Source organism: Diadema setosum, chromosome 19 (assembly GCF_964275005.1).
Source record: "Diadema setosum chromosome 19, eeDiaSeto1, whole genome shotgun sequence".
In the NCBI taxonomy this organism is placed as follows: domain Eukaryota; kingdom Metazoa; phylum Echinodermata; class Echinoidea; order Diadematoida; family Diadematidae; genus Diadema; species Diadema setosum.
Window position 1 is genome coordinate 6,824,599 of NC_092703.1, and position 19,229 is coordinate 6,843,827.

A 19,229-nucleotide genomic window follows, 5' to 3' on the forward strand; every position below is an offset into this window, starting at 1 on the left:
ATGCAATGACTTTTTTTCTAAATGATATTACACTAGTCATATGTTCATATCATATGAAGCAATCCATGAGTCTAGACACTGAAAGTAAAATCTCATTATATTGGTGATTTATGAGAACTAACACTGACAGGGACTGTGACAGACTGTGCTAAAAAAAAAAAAAAACTTGCTACCTGTTTTTGATTCTCAATTCAGTTTCAATATTGGTACAGTTGTATTTCATCAAGTTGTAGACAACATCGTAGACATGAGCAGAATATTGTCCAGACAGTACACATTCAATATTGAAAAAAAAAAAACAAACATATGTGACCGTGCACCACAAAACAAACAAAAAGTCGCACCCCTTGATTTTACCTGAGGACTCATAAAAGATGAAATGGGTCAACTGAGTCAATCTTGAGCTGTTCATATTTTCTGAAAGAGCTATCCTTCTTCTACATTATTCTTTAGTTTGTGGTCATAACATGAATGGGAAAGTATGATTTCAGCAGCTTTTCTACAACCCACTTTGGGCGGAGAGTAGAATGATCAAGTATGTCTTAGAGGCCCCTTTCCATTTCTTGAAATCCTTTGCACACTCTTTACTTTCAAGTCTAATAACTTTTGAAAGAATTAGGCTACTGCTTTGAAATTTGGCATTAATCGTGGACAGAATGTGTTAATAGAACATGCTTAATTTCAACTTAATCTGATAATCCCTTCATTGTTGTTGCTCCGGTGGTTTACATCCTGTGTTTTGTCCCTTTTATCGCACAGCTCGCACGGCTTGGAGGAGATTAAGCGCTTGTTATGAATAGACCCTGTACTTCAGAGCCTCTTTTCTCGCTTCACACTTTTCCAGAGTGTGTGTTTTCTTTCCAATATTAAGATAGGTTAGGAGAGTCCATTTCAGTTGAGTTATACATCATTTTAAAGCTTAGAGTCTGCTCTTTCAGAATCTGCCCTTAACTGAAAATCCACGTCTGGCGACTTTTTGTTGGTTTTGTGATGTAGGGTCACATATGTATAGTGATACAGTGTTGCGATTCCCAGGAACCAATGATGTGATAATCCTTACGGTGGCCAACCAATTGGAAGGAGCATCCACTGCAGAACTTTACAGAATTTAATGAAGTCCGTTAACCTTGCCTACATTGCCCTTAATTGCTATATAATATTAACCATTTATATGATAAAGTTATAAAGTCAACTCTGCATGAGTTGACTGTGTGATTGTTGAGTAGTAATGAGCAATCTAAGTCAATAAAAACAAAAAGTCCCAATTTACATTAAAGGTTTTATGACATACAATGCATGTTAATTTGTGTTGATTCATGATGCCCCGAACATCACTTTTGCGGTGAAATGAATACCTTGAAACATTCCATATATTTTAGATAATTTTTCTTCTATTTTTCTTCAGATTACTTGGGATACGCCAAAAAAACAAAAAACAAAAAAAACCCAAAAAACCTTCCAAACGAAGATTTTGGTTGTGAACTTATCTGTTAATCATTGCTAAAGAATTGATATGATTAACAAAAGACATTGGAATGCATCTTCCCCTCAACTCAGCATAACTCGCATGTTTCTATGACATAAAATGTGACTTACAAAGGATGTGGTGAGGGAACATGCACGTTATGCTCGTTCTTGGGGAAGGTGCATTCCAATGTCTTTTGTTTAGTGTGCCACTGAATGGCTTTCCTATGTTGTTTATAATTTTTCTTTTTAAATTGTGACAGGCTGAAAGGAGACTACTCCTGACGGGCACGCCGTTGCAGAACAACCTCCCGGAGCTGATCTCCCTCCTTGCCTTCACCTTGCCCAACCTGATCGGGGGAAAAGCAGAGCGCCTCCAGAAGGTCTTCTGTATGAAGGTATCAAGCAAGATGGCGGTTTGTCGGTAGCATACGTGAAGGCCCAGCTTAAAGGGAGCGTATAGTTTTGGTTGAGACCTAACTTAAGGTTTCTAAAAATTTTTGGTGAGATAATGAGAAACCTCTCATGAACTATGAAAGAGCATGAAATTCCAAGAGAGATTCAATTCAATGTTTATTTGATGAAAATCGGTTTTTGAAATGGCTGAGAAATCCAAAAAAAGAGTATTCCTAATAAAAAGTGGAACCCACCTTTTATTAGGATCGCTTTGTTTTCCTTTGTTTTTGGATGTCTCAGCAATTCCAAAACTTTGACTTCCTCTTAATATGGTATGCTCTGTACTATTTCATATATGGTTTCTTGGTATCTTGCCAAAGTTATAAGCCCAATTCTCATCTCAACCAATACTATACAATCCCTTTAAAACCCACAAAAAGTCATAAAGTAGGATTCTCTGTGCTGCACCAAAATATGTCATTTAGGTTGACAGCCTAAGATTTTGAAGTTTGCCTTGCCTGGAAGAGTAGTCTTTTCTCGACCTACTGTCAACATTTTATTGGCTTAAAACAAAACTGATTTTGCAATGTTAGCAGTTTTTGTGGACCTTTTTTTTTTTTTTTCAGACAGGGCTGCTTTCACTGTGAAATAGAACATGTTTTCATTGATACTTGATACTTCTGCACAGCACGCCTGAGCAACCCAAATCTTTAAAAATCCTCTTTTCTCCCTTTTCTATGAAACTGCTCCTCCTAGCTCTGTCTTATTTCAATTTCTTTTTGAATGGGTCAAGATGGTCCAGTTTTTAACAAGTTAGAAATCATTTTAAAGTCTAGAGCTTACTTATTTCTAACTATGTAGAAAAGTTGAAATTCAATTTGACCTACGTTTTTATGGGTTTTGAGTTGGATTGTCACCGATCTGCCTCTCAACCAAACAGCTCAGGTTGAGAGGTGGGTTTGAACCCAAGTGAATCCAGCTGAGCAATGTTGTGTCTTATCATGCTATTTTCTCTACAAGAGGCAAAACATTCTATCCCTCGGATCGGACATAAAATGGAGGTCATGTGTGTGAAAGAGTTGCAGCCCACACATGGAAAAAAACAAAAACAAAAAAGCAAAAAACAACCCTGCTACATTCATTCATTGCAAAGAGCAGGGTGTGTAGCCCAGTGAAGTGGTCTGCCTGAAGTACTCACATCTGGACCCCGTAGGAAGACCAGACAGTGCAGCCGAATATGATTTATCCAGCCACACCTTATCAGATGCAAAATAAAAACAGACAAACAAACCTATAAAAACTTTCTCTTCATCATCTAGGCAACAAGGTGGAGAGTTTTGGAGGAAGGCTGGAAAAAAAACAACAAACCAATGCAGCTTTGATAGAGGGATGAGAGAAATGTTGTTTGGTATTGAGACAGTGAAAGTGAGAGAAGAAAGCAACACTATTAAGGCAGGAGATGGTATTGTGAGAGATGTGTGTGATTTAATGGTAAGATGAAATAAAGTTGTCTGTTATTGTCAGGAGGACGTTATGTTTTTATTAGCGTCGGTTTGTTTTTTGTTTCTTTGCAAAATAACTCAAAAAGTTGTGAATGGATTTGAATAGAAGCTGTAGGTAATGTTGATAATGACATGGGGAACAGATGATTAACTTTTGATAGTGATCCTGGAATTTTTATGGATTTTTGAAGGATTTTTTAAAAATCTTTTTGCAAATAGGGTCAATGAACTTGGGAGTTCAAGCTGTGCATATTTGAGGTTTTCATATGCACTCTAAAGCATAGCTGGAAGCTGAGGAGGTAAACAAAATGCGTCTGTATAGAGAAATTGGGCGATTTTCAGCATCCGTGTATAATGGGTGGAAAGTAGCTGCTAGGCGGAGGTCTGCGCTCTGCGAGTGCTTTTCTAATTTTTCATTGAGAATAAAGCGTTTATTGGCATAGAAGAATTTGAAAGGTAATGAATGAGACATAGAGAAATAAGGAGAGAATTAGAATAGAGAGAGAGAAAAAGAGGAAAAAGGAAAGAGAAAGAGATTCAGGTCAGTTCAGTTTATTTTATTTGAGCATGTGACCTGCTTCAACTGGTCTATGCTGATAAAAAAAAAAATACAAACAAAAAACCTCAGGGAATAAAGAGGCGAATGGAGGGAGATTGATAACAAGGAAGTGTGCTAGAAGTAGATGTCGATCAGAGCAGACATTATCTAATCCTGCAGAATACTTGAGAGTTAGAAAGGTAGGTCGGAGGACATAGATAACATGAAACAAGCACTTACATAGTGCCTTTCTATCATCCATTACAAAGTGATTGTGCACATCAATCACTGGTTTGCAAACAGTTAAATCATAAATCTTATGAAGAATCGATTAGATGCGCAGTTAGTTGTAGAGCTCGAGAAGACAGAGGAAGATGTGAAAGTCATTTACAGAAACAGATTAACAGAAATTACGACATAGAGACAGAGCGGGGGGGGGGGGCGAGAAAGAGAGAAGCGGGCGAATGAGGGAAAGTTCAGTCTATGCACTTTTTATGACATTAGCCTGTTGAGGACAAGGTTGTGAGTATAGTCAGGCAAGTGTCTTGTATGGGAAATGCATGTTGTTGCAAAATCAACCCATCCTCAACGGGTTAAGTATATGACGCGGGAGTGCGTATTGACAAACTCTAAAAGTTGCTTTTGTGGGATACTCCATCATGTTCTTTTCAAGTGTCTGTCCATTAACGATCCATTGTTAGATGAAGACCGAAACATCACCTTTTGAAAATTATCAGTGTTGAGTTGACGTGTTATGAGAGAGAGAGAATCTGAAGAAAAACACTCAGGGAATATAGCAACAAAATACTTAGATCCTTCTCGAGCAGTGATGTGATTGAAAAACAAAAACAAAAAAGAGACTGAGATTAATGCAGAGGGTTGAAGATGTGCTGACAGATTTTCTGTCAATTTTCATCCTCCAAACAAATATATTTGTATACAGGGTTTCGATAGATGGAATATCTCTCCTAGCACAATGATGTGATTGAAAGCAATTTATGTGGCATGGCCTAAAACGTTTTTTACCATTACCAATGCAGATTTTGATTCGTGCAGGTAGTATGATAAAAGTATGTACTTAAATTTCTTCGACTGGACTTACTTGTGAAAATCACAGAGAGAACAGTTTGCGACTCATCTGAGTCGCTTCTTCAGTTTTGTCTGGCTGGCGAGCTTTCTCCCATGATGGTTGAATGGGCGATATTACTGCCTGTATTGTTTGTGCGTTGAGGGATTTTCCTCATACCAATTGCGAAACTGTTCTCTCCGTGATATTCACAGGTAAGTCCAGTTGAACAAAATTCAATCACAAGTGTTTGTTACTAGTATCTGAAACACTTATTTATTGGCATGGAAGCCTTAAATTCTTTCTGTATCCTCCTCTTTCACCTTGCAGAAGCAAAAAACTGAAAACCTGCATGAGCAGAGCAGCTATGAGATGGAGAGGATAGACCACGCCAAGAAGATCATGACACCCTTTGTCCTGCGCAGGGTCAAGGCCGACGTAAGTGTATATCAGCGGAACACATTAGCTAAGTTAGAGGAAAATCAAACCATCTGTATGTAGAGTTAGAAATTTTAACCCTATAAGGGCTGGGGGGTTGAATCAACCCCCCCCCCCCCCGGCATTTTCCGCGACCATTCTGCCGCGCAAATTTTTTTGACTGCGCCGCTCATTGACTTTTTGCTTTTAAGTCTCGCACATCTTATGACACCATTTTCAAGAAAATCGGACATACCGTTACCACGCTGCACGACCTGTTATACATGCTTGACAGACCGAAAATGGCTCAAAAACATGATTTTGTGTACAAAGTCTATGCAAATAGAGTTTTCTCACCTTATTCAAAGAGATATGATTATTTTCACTTTCAGTGGCTGAAATCAATTAGTTTTAGCGTAATTATGCTTAAAATAGGTTCTGTAATGAATTTTGTGGAAAAAAATGAAAAAAACAAAAGGTCAAATAACAAAGTAATACATAAGAAATTCATAAAACAATAGAACACATGAGAAATTAACTTTGATACCAGATTTTTTTCAAGTACATTGGTAGGAATGCTACAAGGAATAATGTCACCAAAATTTAGGATGCCATTAGCTTTATTTTGTGACTTAGAGGAAAATTTGTGATTTCACGCATATTAATTAATATAAAATATAAAAAATTAAAAATTAAATTTTTTCTTTTATAATTTGGTAGATTATGTAACAAGTAATGTATGTGCCAATTTTCAGGGCAATTGCGCGATCAACGGCCGAGATCTTGGGGGGGGGGGGGTTGAATCAACCCTCCCCGGCCACAGAACAGGACAAAAAGCCTGGCCTAGTTAGGGTTAAGGTTTTGATGTAGCCATTGCTGGATGAAAATACTACTGCAGTCTGTGACGTCCTATACTAATGTGCAACAGTAGAAACAATTTTTATACATGTATAAAGAGAATTTCTCAAAATTCCATTTTTTTTTTCTGAAAGGTACACAGTCATTTTCTTGACTTGTGAGTGGCGTGCTATATGTTGGGGGTAATATTATTCCCCTTGCTTTCAAAAAGAAAGTCCAGTGTTTTTGTGTTTTGTTTTTTTATTGTGCTAGAAAAGTGAAAATGTCTCGAGTTTCTGTGTACAGATGTATTTTCTATATGTCATTTCCCATACATGACATCACATAGTGTTATAGTCTTGTGATCCAGCAATGGCTGCTCCAAAACTTCCTGAAAAGTTCACAACTTTTAGATGGATTGTCCGATTTACCTCAAACTACTCTGATATGTGCTGCTAATATTACTGCATTCCTTCAATGTGCATGCTAGTATTGTATACATGTATTTAAGTTTCATTCCTCATTCAAAATAATGTCTCATCAGTGTTGGACTGAACCCACATGCATTACACAGAATTAACACCCACACTAGCAATACACATAGGTCATTAAATACACTCTTTTCTGGAAATTGTATCCCTAGGTTCTCAAGCAGCTGCCGAAGAAGCTGGAACTCGTTGAACACTCCGCCATGACGGAGGAACAGGCTCGTGGCTACGCCGACTTGGTCTCCACCCTCTCGCGTAGCCTGAAGTCGAGTGAGAGCAAGATGAGTGCCGGCAAGCTGTCGTCGGCCATGATGGAGCTTCGCAAGCAGGCCAACCATCCTCTCCTCATCAGGCGTCGCTATGACGACGGAAAGTTACGCAAAATGGCCAAACTCATGCTGAAGGTGAGTCAGCTGTAACGTAATCCATTGAAGACTAGTCACAAGTATGCCTTGTGCGGGGGTCAATGGGAAATGTGCATTGTATCAAAATCAACTCATCCTCAATGGGTTAAGATGAAGGGGGGCGGGGGGGGGGGGGGGGGGACAGGGAATTGGCTTTACTAAATAGTCTGTCTCCCAAACCGTCAAGAGGCTTTGGCTCGAGAGACAGTAAGTCTGTGTGAGCAGTGCTGTGTGTAATTGCACGTATGTCATCCCCACTATCAACCCTCTGAGAATAAGCTGAGTTTACTATAGCACACGTTTCCCATAGACACCTGCCGAAGTATTCTCGGGACTGGTCTTCAGTGGGTTAAAGGTTCAGTCACTCTGTCCCAGAGGATGAAAATGACAGCCCTACATATACGTGTGGGAGAGCCACACACATGAACAATGGTAAATCTAACACCGGAAAAGATTGTATTTCACTTCTTGCAAAGAACAAAGTGAGCACCTGCTGAAGTGCTCTGTCTCACACACTCTGTTGAAAGTGAGCAAGGATGATGTAAACCTTTTGACCTTTTTCCCAGGTGATTAGTAATAAAGCAGCAAATTGGCAACATTCATTCGAGTGCATCTTGCCAAATGAAAGGAGAAGAAGAAGAAAGATTCATTAGGTGAAATTTTATGGAACATTGGCATGGTTTACTCAGGAATGTATTGTGTGCTCCGTGATTGTACATGAATTCACTGCAAATTGAATAAGAGATGGTAACTTCTCTTTCAAGCTCTTCCAACTTAAGAACATTTCATTCAGAGTATCAGCAAAAATTGTCCTGCTGATGATCATTTGCTGTTCTATCCATCCATGTCAATAAATGTGGTTTGTCTCCTTAAAGTTTCTCTTTTTTTTCTGTTAGTGTACGCTTGTGATGTAAAACTACCAGTCATTGTTTGACGACAGCAGTGTGAATAACCCAGCTTTGTTGACAAGTTTTAGTCATTCCTGTTGCCATAGGAACCGACCCACTATGACGCCAACGAGGACTACATCTTTGAGGACATGCAGGTGATGAACGACTATGAGCTCCACCGCCTGTGCCACGAGTACGCCGTGATCTCTGAGTACCGGCTGGACAAGGAAACCATTCTGGACTCGGGTAAATTCAGGTACCTTGACAAGCTGCTACCGGAGCTCAAGCAGAAGGTGGGAACAGTAGATGTGATTGTAATCCACTAGTTTTATTTGTGGCTGTACTTTCTTTGATCCTCTTCTTTGAATCACTGTAAAAGTGGAAATTTTTGCTTTGTTGAAATTTTCACACATTTCGAGCAAAAATAAAGAAGCGCAAAAGTCCTAATTTTCGCATGTTGTACATGTGAATGCTATGCAATGTTTTAATATATGGAATTAAAAACATATACGAAATTCATCGTACCAGGCTGAGTAAGAAGAATTGCTTGCAAGAAAATTTTCACTTTTACAGTGATTGGTATTTTCTGTAGCTCTTCTGTTTAATATGCCTCAATATAAGAATGGTGTTGACTGCTAGAGTAGTTACTGTAAAACCAGAAAAGTTTGTGGCATGAAACTTTCACGAATTGGAGCTGACGGCCTTTTTAATGGCATGAAACTTTTGCGAATGGCCACTGGCATTTAATGCATTGTGTAGACAAATACTTTTGGATGCATTTTAATTTTCTCGCAAAATTTGCAAAAGTTTCAGGCCTGCAAAAATTTCTGGTTGTACGTATTATATTCTCTGTAAATAATCTTGTTACTGACATTTTGATTTGAGAGCATGACATTATAAAAAGATGTAAATCACATATTTTGCCCAGTCAGTCATGGTTTATGGCATGACCAGTTCCCAAGGAAGAACAATATTGTTTTGTATTCATTCTGATTTGTATTTCAAAGTGTTATTGAATTTGGTATATTATCTGTGTCTGTATATTTTGCAAGCCCCTTTTCTCATGATCTATCCCTTGTTCAATGCTAATTTTCACCTTCTGGTCTTGTCCTATAAGAATCCTTGAAAAAGAAAGGATGATTTGATCAAAGATTGGTTAATTTTTTATTGTTTTGTCCATTTGCTTATTACCTCCACTAAGGATGTTATATTTTTGCCAGCATTTGTCTGTTTGTTTGTTTGTTTTTTGTCTGTTTGCAAAATAAGTCAAAATGTTGTGAACAGTTTTGGATGAAGCTTGTAGTTAAGTTTGATAATGACACAAGGAGCTGATGATTAAATTTTGTTAGGGATCCAAATAACCGTCTGGATCAAGAGTACTTTTTTCAAATTCTTTTTAGAAAGATTATCATTCTTGGCAAATAGGGCCAGCAAACGAGGGAGTTCAAGCTGCATGTATTTGAGGTGTGCATATGTGCAATGAGCCTGTGCTTTAGAGTGCAGGGTCCAGTAAGCTGCTGATGAGGTGCTGTAGACTCTTGAGACACAACAGAAAGTCTTCTTAATCATTGGGATATAGGGCCGATTTTCAGCTTTCATTTATGAGTGGAAATGAGCTGCTTGGCAGAGCTCTGCACTCTCCGAGTGCTTTTCTAGTTTAATAGTGTACTGTGTAATTTGTTTGTTTGTTTGTTTTTCTTACATGTCCAGGGCACCCGAGTCCTTCTCTTCAGCCAGTTTGTCATCGTGCTAGATATAGTGGAGGATTACCTCAAGATGCGAGGACACAAGTTCCTGAGGATGGACGGCCAGACGCAAGTGTCTGAGAGGTTTGTGAAAGGAGCATGTCCCAACTTGCCTGTTTCTGTCATATTAATGTGATTAACAAAAGACATGGTGAGGGAACATGCAAGTTATGCTGAGTTGAGGGGAAGGTGCATTCCAATGTCTTTTGTTAAACATTTCAGTACTTTAGCAATGATTGACAGATAGGTCATCTCAAGAATATTACTATTGATTGGTTTGGAAGGATTTTTTGTGGGCGTTCCCAAGTAATCTGAAGAAAAATAAAAGACAAAATTGTTAAAAATATATGGAATGTTTCTAGATATTTGTTTCACCACAAAAGTGATGTTGAGGGTATCATAAATCAACACAAATCAACGTGCATTTGGATTTCAGGGCCCCTTTAATGTGAGAATTAGGATTAGGGTTACAGTTTTGTTTGCGGGTAGAGTTTATGTTTGGCTTAGCAGGGAGATATTTCGTGGGAGCAATATTGTTGTAGTTGCAAATGTCATGGAGCTCTCAAGGTCACTTAGTACATACACGTACACATAGTAGTAATATTGCATCACGATATCACTGCAGGACTGTGAAAAAATATGTGCCGTGCTGTCCAGTCCTTCATACCTTTTTGCATAGAATGTCACAATGTATGCAAAACAGATGGGGTTTAGTTTGTCTGGGTTTTAAAGTATGTGATAATTGAATTGTGTGTGTGTGCATTCTTGTTACTGGTCGGTGTATTGCTGCAATCAGTGCATTTCTTGTACCAAACAAAATTACAGGAAGGTAACTGCTCTTTTGTGTCTGCCGTGAAGTCATCTGATTTTGTTGACAAATTGTAGGAATGAATTAGTCAAATTTGGTGGTCATTGGGGGAAGAGTCAGAGGGGGAGGGGGAGGGGGAAGGGGGAGGGGGAGGAGGAGGAGGAGTTTTTGTACCCACAGTGTTATTCTCTAAAATAATATTTCATGCTTTTCAGTTGAATAAGAAACACGACAAGCCATGCCCTGCTCTTTTTCTCCCCAGGGGCCCACTTATCGACAAGTTCAACACGGACGACTCCGTCTTTATTTTCATGCTGTCAACGAGGGCAGGTGGCGTGGGCATCAACCTGACGGCGGCCAGCTACGTCGTCCTCCACGACATCGACTTCAACCCGTACAACGACAAGCAGGCAGAAGACCGCTGCCACAGAGTTGGCCAGACAAGGTAAACTACCCTTGGCTCTGATTGGCCAGATTTAAAGGTCCAGTTTACCTTTGGGAGCAGTGGTTTCAAAAATGTCCAAAATATCACATTTGATGCATATGTGTAGGTCTGTCGTATCACAAAACATCCTACCATATACATTTTTTTGCAGTAACGCCTACAATATAAAGGAGATATCAGTGTTTTTCTCAATAAACCGTAACTGTAGACGGTTTAGTCTGGAAAATTTTTTATTATAACTATTGTTCACATTTTGTGTATTTTAAAAACACTTAACATCGGTTATACAGATTCAAATTTTTACTGTGGTTGTTTCTATCCCTAACTCACATAGATTGTAGAACTATTTTATAGTACTAATGCTGGGTTTTTGTTTCATCTGCAAATGGTAAATTATGCCTTTAAAATTTGAAACTTACACCCCAATGTCAAATATGCTTTCTTCCATGATTTCTATCTCTTTTCTTTGCTTTAGAGCCTTGTAAAAGACTTGTTGTTTTTCCTAAATCTATGACACTGTGAGACCTGTTGTTCTCACTAAATTTATGAGACACTATTTTTTTTTTTTCAAGAACTGCAAATGCATAATTTTCTTACTTTTTTGCAAAATATAGGTTGTACTTTGTATGAACTTCATGCGTTAAAAAACTACTTAGGTAAAAATGGTAAAAATGTTTGTTATGATGATGATGATAATAATGATGATGATGATGATGATAATGATGATAATGATAATAAAGATTATAAAGGTTATAATAATAATAATAATGATAATGATAATGATAACTAGAGAAGCACTCTGAGAGCGCAGACCTCCGCCAAGCATGCAGCTCATTTCCACCACTGATCTTGTTCTTTCATAGAGATATCAGTGATTTCCACCCATACGTAGGGGGCCTACTTATATAGCATTGTGTGCTGAAAGTCGCCCGATTTCCCAATATAGAAGCCTTTGTTACGTCATAAACCCTCAGATGCACGGCGCACCTCGCCCTAGCAGAAACTAGAGCACGCACTTTAGTGCGCGCATGCAAACTTAAAATACGCGCAGCCTGAACTCCCAAGTTCACTGACCCTACCTGCCAAAATATCAAAAATCCTTCATGAATTCCCCCCAAATTTTCGGATCACTACCAAAAGTTAATTGTTTGTTACTTGTGTCATTCTCAACCTTTCCCCAATCCGTTAACTACTTTTTGAGTTATTTTGCACACGGACAAACAAACGAACACACAAAACAATGGTAACGAAAACATAACCTCCTCCCTTGGCGGAGGTAATAATAATAGTAGTAGTAATAATAATAATGATGATAATAATAATAATAATAATAATAATAATAATAATAATAATAATGATAATAATAATAATAATAATAATAATAATAATAATAATAATAATAATAATAATAATAATGATAATGATAATAATAATAATAATAATAATAATAATAATAATAATAATAATAATAATAATAATAATAATAATAATAATAATAATAATAATAATAATAATAATAATGATAATAATAATAATAATGATGATAATAATAATAATAATAATAATAATAATAATAATAATAATAATAATAATGATAATAATTATTATTATGGCAATAATTACAGCTAAGAATAACAACTTCCTCATTGCAAGGTGTATGTACGAGTGATGCTAGTGTCAGCTGTTGTGTTATAGTACAGTCCTAGCCCTCCAGTGACAGTTTAAGGACTTTTTTCTTTCGTCCACCAGAGATGTAACGGTCACCCGACTTGTCAGCAGGAACACAATCGAGGAGGGAATGCTGTCCTGTGCCAACTACAAGCTTAAGCTGGAAAGGCAGATGACCAGTGGAAAGACAGGTCAGTCTTCGGAACCCTCGATAGGGTCTATTTCAGGGCGAGGGGATCTCTCAATTTATTACCCCTCTTCTCCCCCTTTTTGAGAGTTTAGGATGGATGAGGGATCAGTTACTAGTACATGTATGTCGTCATTTTAATACCAAATGTGCTGGTGCATTGGCCATCTCAATGCATGAACTGTAGCCCACAAATCCTAGCAAGGATGTAAAACAATTTAACAATCCAAAGTATGTTGGTATCTAAACATCCACAGTTACTTCAGACAGTCTCACTTTTAAAGCGTTCAGAGTTTGATATTCAAAACTAATACAATCTAATATCCCATTTTTTTCAGAATTATCTAATTGGAATCCTAGACTTTTGGCTTTAAGTTTAGCGCAAAGGCTTAACAAAGCTGCACAGTTACAATGTTTCCCCATCATGCAAATTATCTGGGCAAAGAGTTTTGTAAGGTCTTTTTTTTTTTGATGGCTGGATGACCAAAGTCTGCAGTGGATGGAATACCACATCTGAGCCCATAATACAAGGCCCAAGAGCTTAGTGTGATATGAATAGTGACTCGCTATTATAAGTCTCTGAAATATGAAGATATCATATCAGTTATCTCCAGGTTGTTCAAGAAATACGGGCAAATGTCTGCAGTCTGGTGCCATATTCCATGAGGCTGAAGACCAAATGGAATACGACACATAGATATTTGCTGTATTTTGTGGGAGCAAGCACGGCCTACATGTACCAAGTTTATCTGTAGATATAGATCTTGATGAATTCTGCAATGCCATCTCATGAGTAAATTTTAGGTGAAAACATGAAATTAGTATTTCAGAAACTTTGGTCCACTCATTACTTGTGCTGTCTTGTTTTTCTTTCGTAAATGCTGCAGTGCCACTAGCTAGTAGTAAGTTTTAATAGTTCAGGTGCATGCAGCTGTGATGTGCAGAATAACAAGAATGCAGAACATAAGGGAAAGGGCAATGACCACATTCATTCAACACAGGAAATATTTGGTGTAAACATTAGAATACAAACTGTGTACCGTAGACGCTGATAATTTCACGTAAATATTCTCGCAAATGAGGAGGTCACAGACATTTTTGCGAGATGTTGTTTTTTCAAATTGACAGCGATGTCAGTGTAAATGCGCTGTTACCTTAAATAGCTTGTGGTGATATTTTCGTGTGTTGTTAAATTCGTGATCCAGCTGTGATTTGTGAAATTTACAAAATAAACCCTCACGAAAATAACAGCTTATACAGTACTTGCTAATGGCAGCCATGTCGTATTGGTGTATTCCACTGCAGTAGATAGATTCCTCTGTATTTCAGTATGCACATGGGGAAAAAAACAAATGAAAAGGAAACTTCATTCTACAAGCTTGATTCTGGAGCACAGGGCATGAGGTTATACATGCCATTGTTTGAATGCAGGCCCTTGAACCACATTGTTTGAACAATATTGTTAATCATTGTCTGGGTACTTTATTGTCACAGGCCTGTGGGCCTGAATTTTTCCTGCTGACTCAACACTTTTGGCTTTTTGTAACTCAAAGCAATTGTCTTTTTGTGGGTCATGTCAAGAAGAAGAAATTTATATTGTTAAATTCCTATAACAAGACAGAACAGGAGAATACTTTAAAACCAGAAATATTCATGTGCATTTTAATTTCGTGAATTTCATGAGAGCCAAGATTTGCGAAATTAAAATGCACATGAAAGTTCTTGTTGACACTTTAAGCATTGAATGCCAGTGGCAATTCGTGAAAATTTCATGCCATGAAATAGGCCGATGCTTCCAATTTGCGAAAATTTCATTCCACAAAAATTTCTTTGCTCATAGTATTTGAGCAAGAGATCAGTAACTCCAGGTTCAGCTAAACAAAACTTTGAACCTTACCCTTTCCTCCTTGGCTGATTCATGTATTCCTTTAAATAGACCCGTAAACTATCAGTAACATTCAAATTTAGACGTGGATGTTTCTTCCATCCTGAAGTAGTAATGAACTATTCCATTAGCCTGTACCTCAAAAACAGCTTATGATACTTGAAATTCAGTTTGCGTGCATTAGTTGTTGCTGTGTCGGGCAAACCTCGGGCAAGCTTTCCGATCGTCAAGAAGAATGTTCACTATCAGAATGTCATGCATAAAATTCGACAATGTTAGTAAACTGGTCTATTGTAAAAAATGGCTGTGTATCCTGGTACAGGACAACATGTCCGGTGTATCATTAACCCATTGTGTGCTTCGAGTTCCGATTGTCACAGGAAACCATATAACCGTATACACATTATGCAAAGTCCCTGGCACAGAAAGGGGTGTATGAGTAAAGTGAGCCTCGCTTTACAACAGCTGTCATGATTGGGAATATGCTTTGAAAGCTCTTCTGAATGTACAAGAAAATCTATATGAAATGAGGTGAGAATGTAATAATTTTTTTGTCTTGATTCTTCTCGTCATATATTTTTTTCAGCTGGGCCAGGGGAGGATGAAGAGAAGGACATAGCCAAACTCCTGAAGGAGGCCCTCGATTTATGATTCTCGACGCCGCCACGAACTCAGGACTCGGACCTTGAAGCAGTGTACGCACATGATCATTCTCAGTGGAATACCTCAAACTGTTCAGACACTTGTTTTCTCATGCCAAGAGATTACGCCTCCTCCAACAAGTGGATATTTATTTTTCTTGACAAGGACTAGCTCTTATGACTATGTACTCAAGTCTTGTACTCGGAGAAGGTGTCTTCAAGTGTAAGGTCATGTCAATTTTTGTTGTTGTTTTGTTACGTTCTTATGAGAAATGAGGGAAATTTGTCACAGAATAGTTTATGCATATAATTGTACAGACGTGGCTTGTGTCTATTTTTGTTGTCATCAGGGCTATAAAAATAGCCAAGGGGTATTTCAGCCATGTTCTGAATTAAGGAGTAAATACTTCAGGCTATGTATTGCCACTGATGGTGGAAGGAATACTCCACATGCCATTATTGAATGTGTGTTGTAACCAGCAGATCTCCCAACCCTCTTTCTCCGATGAACCATTGAGAAGGTCTGAATAAGATGATGAACCAATAGTGGCTCACCTATGGTGCTGTCGATGCAGGGTGTGTGCAAAAGTGATTGCATCAATCGATGTGGTCTTGTAATGTGGTCATCAAACGCAGACTTGCCAGAAGTTACAGGGCTCTCAAGCTCCAATCATATCTGAATTCCATGCCAGCGTATCATCATGGACAGTGTGTCTATATCACATACACTGTAGATATTTCTTGGTGGGAAAAAGAAACACCTGTCTTATGAAACGCCAACATGAATGGAGTACTGTAGTAGTACTCTGTAGTACTTTGTGTCGCATTATGTTGTACATGTAGACATCCTGTATTAACCTGTTGAGGATGAGTCTGAGTATAGTCGGGCAGGGGGCAGGTGTCTATGGGAAATGCGTGTTGTAGCAGAATTAGTCCGTCCTCAACAGGTTAAGATGTAGCACACTCTGCAATGGTGTACACGAAACTGCATTTTGTTTTATGTGTATTACAAGTGTAAACTCCTTTGGTGCTCAGAAGATATCAGTGGCCGGTTGTTGGTAAAATGTATGTCTGGTCAACAAATACTTGTGCACATTTTGAATGATATCGCCATGCGATCACGTATCAGCTCCTTGCTGATCACAGAAAGGACATTCTCACTGCTGTTTTGCATCCAATCTATTAGAAGCCACACACTTATTATGAGTCTGAGTATGCCTTCACGGACAGGACAGGTTACTTTCCTCCCAATTAATACAGAGGACTCCCATTATAACAAAGGGCTTGGGACTGGCAGTTTTCCTTTGTTATATTGAAATTTCATTATAACTGATGAAGTAAACAAAGAACATACAGCTGATAATTCTAGAGCCTAAATTTTTACTTCATTTTAACTGGAATTTCGTCATAACATGTTCATTTTAACTGCACTGTACACTACATTGTTAAAGATCATTACTCTCACATGCTCCGAGAATAGACAGTAACCAACACGTAGTTAAAGTGAAAACATAGTTTTGATAAGGGTTTGAGAACCCGTCTGGCAACATTTCATATTTGCTTGCAATATATCGAAAGAGTCTACCAAGAAACTTACCTGGCTGACGCGATTTGCCGGAATGAGCAGTTGTTTTGGAGTATTTCGAGATCAAAAATAAGAGTTGGTATACCGACTTTTATTCCAGAAGGATCCAGACTAACTTGGTCTCAGGGAATACTCTGCCCTATTTCAGACAATTTACACGCAGTTCGTGATCGCCATACTGAAAAGACTATCAAAGAAGCTTGATAAACAACAAAACAACTTCAAAGACAGCCGCGCGTCTCGGGTGATGTGCATAATACGCTTGAGGACCGCGCGCTGTCCATTTGTTTTGTACAGGATTAGCGCGCACTTTCCTGTCTTTTCAGTTAAGTGTCCTTGGTATCAACTCCGACCATAACTGTGACCAGCCAGAACGCGAAGCGCTACAGGTCGCTCCCATAGTACAACGCTGTACAATCCAGAGGGACATCTCGTCCCACCGTCAAAGCTAGGCCGAGTTGTCCCCTAGTCCGAGTTTAGCCTGACCCCGATCGGGTAAGTTCTGAGACTGCGACTCCAGCGAACCTTTCTGGTTATTATTTCGCATTTGCGTCGTTTACCATCGAATATCTTGTTATTACAGTGTTATTCCACACGTTTCTTAGGCATACATTCACATTTGGGAGCGAAATTTGACAACTTTTGCAGGCGTACCAGATCTATGTTTTGGCTTTAATTGTATTATATGGGTTAACAGTCAAATACCAGTCACCTATCATGTGGTGGTGACTACTATTCATAGTGTTCTCATAAGGAGAATGTTCTTCTGTAAACAAATTGCACATGACATGAAAGAAGCAGTACATCACAAAATTATAGGAAGCAATTTCGGTATATTCTGTACGCATGAGGTGTAAAGACACCAAAGTGCTGTGTATGGTTTTGTGCAGCTAGCTACAGTGTCCGTGCGTAAATGGCCCCTGTCGTAAATTTTAGTTGAATAGATATGTGTTCCCCTCAAAGCACATTGACTAATGCCAGTTGATATGACAGAATATGTCTTTTTTGTGTGGAATATATACAGCATTTTCTAACCTCAATTATTTTAAGTGCTCACTTTTTGGGAAGTCACAAGTTTCTTAACCTTGCCTTTAGGATGTCTGACTTCCTCTGTAGCATGTACAATATATGTGGTGTCAGTCCTTGTCTGCATGATACTGGTTTTTGTTGCCTGCCTGGCAGACGGGCCTTAGGGCTTGCAGGCTCAAAAATCACAATAATGATGGTTACATCAATCATATGAAAGGGCTTTCAAAACTCAGTCAAATTATGTCACAAACCAAAATTGACTTTGTGTCGGAATTTTATGCTAGAGCCCTTCTGCTGGGCAGTGATGTGTAGTTCTGACAAATGAAAAAGCTAATTCTCTGTCAGTGATATTTACAGGCTTACCTTCATTGTGTTTGTTGTGGAATGCAACTATATCATGTCGGCTCACTACAGTGAAATATTCTCTCCACTTGTTTTTGTTGGTGAAATTTACAATTTCATGGTAAACCAATTGTCACTTTTACATCACAGCATGATCAGTTTTACTTGTCAGTTTTCTTCTTTTTCTTCATTTTTCTTGTTATCATTGGCAGAGGCTGCTTGAAGCTGTTGTTTCCCATTGACCGCAAAATTGCTTTATGAACAGAATTTCACCTCAGATGTATGTTATTTATTTGCTTGTACCGTATTTGTCAAGATTTATCGAGATATGTTCATATTCACAATGTGTGTGATCATGATCTTTGTTCCACCTGAACCTGAACTCTTTGATCTAAATCTTTTGATATTTTAGTCATTTTTTTCAAACTCTGTTAGTTTCTTCATTGTTCATTTTGTAGCATCACCCTTTTATTGTAATTTAAGTGATTTTGTTTTTCTTTTGCTTCTTATGATTAATGTGTGTGTGTATTTATGTGTATATGTTTCAATCTATACTTGTGCTAAGAAATTATGGGCACAAAAAAGAACAACAAAAGATGCAGAAATAAGGAACACTATGATATGCTGAATTTCTGAGATGAAATTCACATGAGTGGACTGCAGGAATTTTAGTGCAGCATTTCTGTAGCAGATGTTACAGATATGTAGTCGTCCTCAGGGGCAGATCCATAATTCCATTAAAGGGGGGGGGGGAACGCCCCCCCCCCCCCCACCTCAGATCCTCTTAGAGGCAGAAGCCACATGCAAATGTATCTACTTAATATGTTCAATTAACTCCAGACATTACGTCTAAGGAATATTTTGCTCGTGAATTGTACATGTATTTCCAAAA

At 38.3% G+C, this 19,229-nt stretch overlaps 1 protein-coding gene across 1 annotated transcript in view; it reads left to right on the forward strand.

Moving 5' to 3' along the window:
* LOC140242956 (SWI/SNF-related matrix-associated actin-dependent regulator of chromatin subfamily A containing DEAD/H box 1-like) overlaps window positions 1–15,628 on the forward strand; it is a 112,921-nt gene extending 97,293 nt beyond the window's left edge. Inside the window, exons 14-21 of the mRNA XM_072322699.1 lie at window positions 1,728–1,862; window positions 5,297–5,404; window positions 6,864–7,112; window positions 8,107–8,295; window positions 9,713–9,831; window positions 10,818–11,000; window positions 12,750–12,859; window positions 15,327–15,628. Of these exons, the coding sequence (XP_072178800.1) occupies window positions 1,728–1,862; window positions 5,297–5,404; window positions 6,864–7,112; window positions 8,107–8,295; window positions 9,713–9,831; window positions 10,818–11,000; window positions 12,750–12,859; window positions 15,327–15,391 (1,158 nt within the window). The 3' untranslated portion in view covers window positions 15,392–15,628. The remainder of the gene's footprint in view (window positions 1–1,727; window positions 1,863–5,296; window positions 5,405–6,863; window positions 7,113–8,106; window positions 8,296–9,712; window positions 9,832–10,817; window positions 11,001–12,749; window positions 12,860–15,326) is intronic.
* Window positions 15,629–19,229: the final 3,601 nt, after the last annotated feature.